General features: G+C 38.1%; 1 protein-coding gene across 2 annotated transcripts in view; it reads left to right on the top strand.

Annotated features, from left to right (window-relative positions):
- dcbld2 (discoidin, CUB and LCCL domain containing 2) overlaps positions 1 to 6072 on the top strand; it is a 112088-nt gene that overhangs the window by 70976 nt on the left and 35040 nt on the right. For both annotated transcript variants that reach the window (XM_048602498.1, XM_048602497.1), the window contains exons 4-5: positions 2951 to 3002; positions 5514 to 5586. In XM_048602498.1, the coding sequence (XP_048458455.1) occupies positions 2951 to 3002; positions 5514 to 5586 (125 nt within the window). The remainder of the gene's footprint in view (positions 1 to 2950; positions 3003 to 5513; positions 5587 to 6072) is intronic.

Genomic DNA, 6072 nt, shown 5'->3' with positions numbered 1-6072 from the left:
GGAGCCAGATTCATGGAGTTTGATTTAATTTACGTCTTACACTGTGCATCGATTAATTTTAAAACAAAAATCTTGCAAAAGTCCTTGGCATCTTCCATGGGTGTCACTGAACTGTCAAAGGGCACTGTAATGTGGAAAGTAGGAAGCTGATATAAATATTTTAGTACTTTAAGTCAGAGGTGCGTCTTGGCAAACTCCTTGTTGGCATATACATACAGTTCCAAATTGCTGTATGCTATGTGGGAGTAAGTACTAACATCTTGATACATTTTTGAGAAGTTTGTGAAGTTGGATGTTTTTCGCAATCGTTTTCCATCGGCATGGGTTTGTGCCCGTTCTAAATTTTGTTGATCCGAGTAGCCCAAGTGGCTTTCAAGCTAATTTCCTAAAAGACTTTCATATTTGGCCAGATGGTTTAGAGGTTTGATGGTCACAAATGTGGCTCAAGTTAGTCTCACTAAAGTGCAAAGCTGACCTCGCAGTGTCAGTTAAGTAATGGAGCTCATTGATTAGCTGACCACAGCAGCCAGGAAAGCTCCATTTTCTGTCACAAGAGCTTTGTAGTCTGCACAAAGGAAATGAGTTAATGTTGTCCTTTAACATAAAGTAATGAGGAAAATCTTCCAACTTCCCACTGAGGGCAAAGAGCCCTGTATGGCACTGTGCCTGATAATATGGCCATTTAGTTAAATGGTCAGGAAGTGTGTACGGCGTGCATTAAATCTTCTGATGTACAGAATAAAAGTGGAATAACTACAGTATTTGAACTTTTGATTCATGGAAAGAACCTGACAGCAAAGCCTGTCCATCATCTGTAAGGCATAAGGCTGGAATGTAATGGAATACTGTCCTCCTGCATTGGGGGGAGGGGGTGCACTCCAGCAAGACTCCAGAAGCTTGACGTCATTCAGGGCAATGCAGTACTCCCCCCACACTGACAGTACTATCTACTGTGTACAAGTTGTATTGTCAGCAGAAGCATAGGAACCCCATCACCTGCAACTTTACCTCTTAGGTTATATAGCATCCTGACTTACAACTGTATTGTATTTCTTCACTGCAGCTGAGTCAAATTCCTGGAACTCCCTTTCTAATAACACTGTAGGTGTACCTTCATTGAGTACATTGCAGCAGTTCAAGAGGCTGGCTCACTACCAGCTTCTCAAGGGTAATTGGGAATGGGCAATTAATGCTGGTTTTACCATAACTGTTCTTCTAAAAATGAATAAAAGAAAGCTCATGAATTAGAATTAGTGTTTCTGTGGTCAAAATGCACACAATAGTTAACTAATTATATTTCCTGTGACATGTGCAAGGTACTTGCATTGTTGAATTGTGAAGTCTGATTATTGATCCCATTATATATTGTAAATGGTTTGTATTCTGTAATTGTATTTGGCTTGCAATGAATGTGCAAAATCTCATGTTCTCCAAACTGCTAATGTTCCATCTGCTTGTCAAAAAAAAGGAGAAAATAAATTGAGGGCAAACAAGTATATATGTAAACAGACAGTAAGGGCTTCTTTAAATTTGTGAAAAAAGAGAGGCCAAAGGGAATATAAGTTTTATAGATTAGGGAAACAATAATGGGAATCCGGAAATAGCAGAGGAGCTGAATAAATAATTTGCATCAGTCTTCAGATTGAGGACATCCAATTTCAAATTTAACAATGTAAAGTTACTAAATAGTCAAGTAGAGTCAGTATGGGTTCAAGAAGGGGATATCATGGTGCCAAATGTATTAAAGTTCTTTGAGGAGGTGACAAGCAAGATAGATAAAAGGGAACCGGTAGATGTATATTTTCAAAAGGGGAACTAGTAACCAGTGAAGTGCAACAGTGATCGGTGCTGTGGCCACAGTTATTTACAATATATATTAATAACTTTGAAAGCAAGTATCCTATTGCCAAGTTTGTGGATGATACTCAAATAGGTAGGAAGACAATTAGTAGGGATGACACAAAAAGTGAACAGACGGATTATAGGCAAGTTGAATAATTGGGCAAAAACCCAATAGATGGAATGTAATGTAACAAAATGTGGCAGAAAGAATGGAGGAGCTGAATTTTATTTACATGAGGAAGATGCAGCAGAATGTTTTGGAGGTCTTTGTGCATGAATCATAGAAAACTAGCATTCAAGTTCATTAGGTAATAGGGATGGCATATGGACTGTTGGCCTTTATTTCAAAGGGAATGGAATTATTTTTAAGAAGGGGAGAGGTTTTGCGAAACTACCCAAGGCACTAGTCAGACCACCACTGAAATGCTGTGAATAGTTTTGGACCCCTTATCTAAGGAACAACCTACTGGGATAGAGGCAGTTCAGGGAAGGTTCACTCGGTTGATTCTGGGTACGGAGGTGATTTTGCTCGAGGAGAGTTTGAGTAGGTTGGGCTTGGACTCATTGGAGGTTTGAAAAATGAGTGGAGATCTTATTGAAACATATAAGATTCTTAGGGGGCTTGACCAGGTAGCTGCAGAAAAGTTTGTGTCCACTTGTGGGAAGGATTAGGAACAGAGGGCATAATCTCAAAGTAATGGGGTTGACCATTTTAAGACAAAGTTGAGGAAGATTTTGTTTCCTCAGAGGGTAGTATTGGAAGTATTTATCACTTAGGGCTGTGAAGGCTAGGTCACTAAATGTACTGAAAGTAAAGTTAGATGTTTAATCAGTAAGGGAACAGAGGCATGTGGATAAGGCTGGAAAATAGAGTTGAGAATTATCAGATCAGCCATGATTGCATTGTCAAGCCAGATGGCCCACTTTGGCTGTTACATCTTATGCTTAGTTTCTGTGGCATCTGATTCCAAATTGTCAAAGTGGATGGGACAAACAGCTCTGGTTCCTAAACTGGTAACATTGTGCAAGGTCAAACCTGCCTGTCAATCACTTATAATGTCTGCCTTTTTGACATTGGCCTAATTCTCTCTCAAACTTTTCTCTACAGATTTAATTACTTGTTTGGATAAAGGGAGCCACTTTACAGAGCCTGAGTTCAGGTGAGGATTCGAATGGGTTAGGTTTAGAATTTGTTTTAGTGAAGTGAAATTAGGATGTTTTGAAGCTGTGTGAGGGTTTCCTTCATGTTTTCTGTAATGGAATGTAGGATTTTAATCTGGATAGGGTTTCCTTTTTTTTAAAACAGAGTAAAATTGGCTTTAAGCAGAGAAAACCAAGTTTGATCCAAAATAAACTAAGTTCAATGTATTATTATTAACAAAAATTTCAGTAATTGCAGAGACTTATAATACACTAAAAGGCTGCGGTTGATGTTTATTTTCTTTGTGAGTAGTTATTCCAATTCACTGGCCTCCTCTGTGCTATATTATCTTTTCCTTTGCACCTATCAAAATGGTGGCATGGTTTCTGCATCAAGCACTAACTCTAACAATGAAGACCACCATCACTTTCAAAAATAAGTTTCTGCAGCCTCCCGGCCTATTAGATTTATTCTTGGCAGTATCCACCTATCCTCGCTACCTCAACCTCTCTGTCCCATCCTTTTGTGATTTTAAATTCCTCTACAAGTCCCCACTTCTTACTGATGACAGCCCCCTTTGTTTTAGGCCTTGTTTCTGGAGAGGTTGTTGCTTCATAAAGTACAAGGCATATTGTGTTGCACACAGACATGAAGACACTGCTACTGTTGGACACTAACTAAAGTTGTGAGATGAGAGGACTTGGCCTTTCTCAAGGAGAAAGAGGAATTCATTCATCGGTGTTTAATCATATTATCCAGTGGTGGTTCACCATTCTCTGACTCAGGAGGACAGAGAAAATATAAACACCAAACAGGATGATTTATTTATGTGTTCAATTAATGCATGGGCAGTAATAATGTTTAAGGCCTTATTTTCAGTATCATTGTGTTTAGCTTTCTAAACTATCTAATGCTATCTAACTTGTTATCTTTTACTGATATCCAGGTTGCAAAGTCACTCTGATAATGTGTTCATGGTTCAAATTATAGTGAATTTCAGCCAGGAAAGCCATTGTTACCAACAGATTACATTTGATGTAAATGTACATGAAGTTTGATATTGTTTGGTCAATTATTAGGCATGAAATCACACTGAGCAAGAAAACATTCAGTAAATTTGTAGCTGAAAATAATTAAAACTCATCAACAATTTATGACTTGGCATAAATTAGTAGGACATGCTATTGCAATGAAATATGAAATGATGTAAGTGCGGCAGTTAAAACATACAGTTGGACCTGTTTGCTGAGTTTGAGCCACTCGGTTACTTTGCATTAGACTGTGCTCAGAACATTGGATCTTCATTCCTGTTGTGCAAGAATTTCGTAAAGGCTCCAGGTATGAACAGAACTGAATTCGCTTGCAATATTCTTCTGTTTACTTTAGAAATGTGTAGAAACTGCTGTAGGGCCCTATAAGCTAGTCAGAACAAAAGGACCTTTCAACTTGCACTTTTTAATTTCTTGAAGCTGAGTTATGAAACAATTTTAAACCTGCATGTGTCATAGCTTCTGTTTTAGACTTTTGGGAAATTTGTTTTTGTTTTTACTTCTTTCTTCTACATCAAAGCGTTTTGGAGAAATGTAAAATTCATTTTCAGCAACCTGAAGTGATACAAGAATTTCTCTGTAATTCATCCTTGTGGACCTTGAGGATGAGAAATTGCAGAGGAATAATTGGAGAGAGATCCACTTGTGGATTTCATGGACTTGACATTAATTCTTGATCCCTCCAGGGCTACAGAGGACATTTGCCTTTGCAGCTAGCTCATAGGAACAGTGCGAGATGGAAGCCAATTGAGAATTTAGCTCACCTTCTATCAACCTTTGCAGTTGCACAATGCAACAAGAGTTATTGACTAATCATAGCAATCAATCTCTATCAGTTGGTCAAGACACGAGATGAGGAAAACCTCCAGGGGTGGAAATCCTTAGGAACCAGATGTCTAGAGGCACTTGATCCTCCCAGGAGGCATTTCTCCAGGTCAGAATGGTGCTCTCAAATCATATGTCGTCTTGTTACATAAACTGAAAATGAACCTTGAGGTGATGAAACACTGCTGAGACTTTGTGCTGACCTAGGTATCAGTGTATGACTATGACAGCCGTGTTACACTTACATTAAGTATTGTGGCTTTGGAAAATGCAAGTGCATCAATGAACTGTCAGTAGAGGTCCTAGCAGCTTCTTCAAGACTGTGACATTTTGGCGTAAAAATAGGCTCTCTTGTATTTCAACTCTTTGTTGATGTTTTCTTCAATTTGATCTTCGCTCTGCAAACTCTGCGATATGTTTTTTTTAAAAATGTCCATCTGCTAAGAAAGCTTACATATTCTACTAAAGCAATAGTTTGTAAAAGTGGTTTTTGTATTCTAACCAGCCTCTCTAAAGAATCATTTCTGATCTCCCCTTTTTTTCTGATTATGCCAAACTTGCGCTCAGTTATTGTTGCCTCACTGACTCTCTGTCCTTAGCACAATAACGTAGTAGGTTATATTCACAACTTGACTTATTTTGTTTCTTATTCCCAGCAAGTATTGTCCTGCAGGATGCTTGACCCCTTTTGGTGACATTTCAGGAACCATCCCTCACGGCTATCGAGATGTAAGTAGAGAGAGGATGAGACTGACAGACAGCAAACATGTTGTTGAATATTAGCCTAATGAAAGTGCTGGATTATGATATACATTATGAATACCCATGTGTGTCCTGAGATCCACAGTTAATTTGATGAATATTGCAAGAATTTAGATGTCACCCAGTTATTACAATTTGTTATCTGTGATTGTCTTCTGTTAACTGTTTCTTTACAAATTGCAATTTTTAAGAGTACAGGGGCATAATTCTGACAAATATACCACTACTGTCTGTATTGTAATTACCTCTTCTAAGGCATTTTTCACTTCTCCATATTATGAATAATAGAATGTAGCTTTGAGAGTTGCAGTCACTGACGATCACAGTTGCGATTTTATATGATATAGCCAGTTGAGAGGACCAGTATGCTATTGGCATTTTTTAAATTTATCATTCTTTACATCATCTCCATTTAGACCAAAATAAAAGGAAAGAAAGACTTCACAAGCTCAC

The sequence above is a fragment of the Rhincodon typus genome, chromosome 11 (assembly GCF_021869965.1).
Source record: "Rhincodon typus isolate 14 chromosome 11, sRhiTyp1.1, whole genome shotgun sequence".
NCBI classification, from domain to species: domain Eukaryota; kingdom Metazoa; phylum Chordata; class Chondrichthyes; order Orectolobiformes; family Rhincodontidae; genus Rhincodon; species Rhincodon typus.
This window is presented reverse-complemented; position numbering and strand designations above follow the sequence as displayed.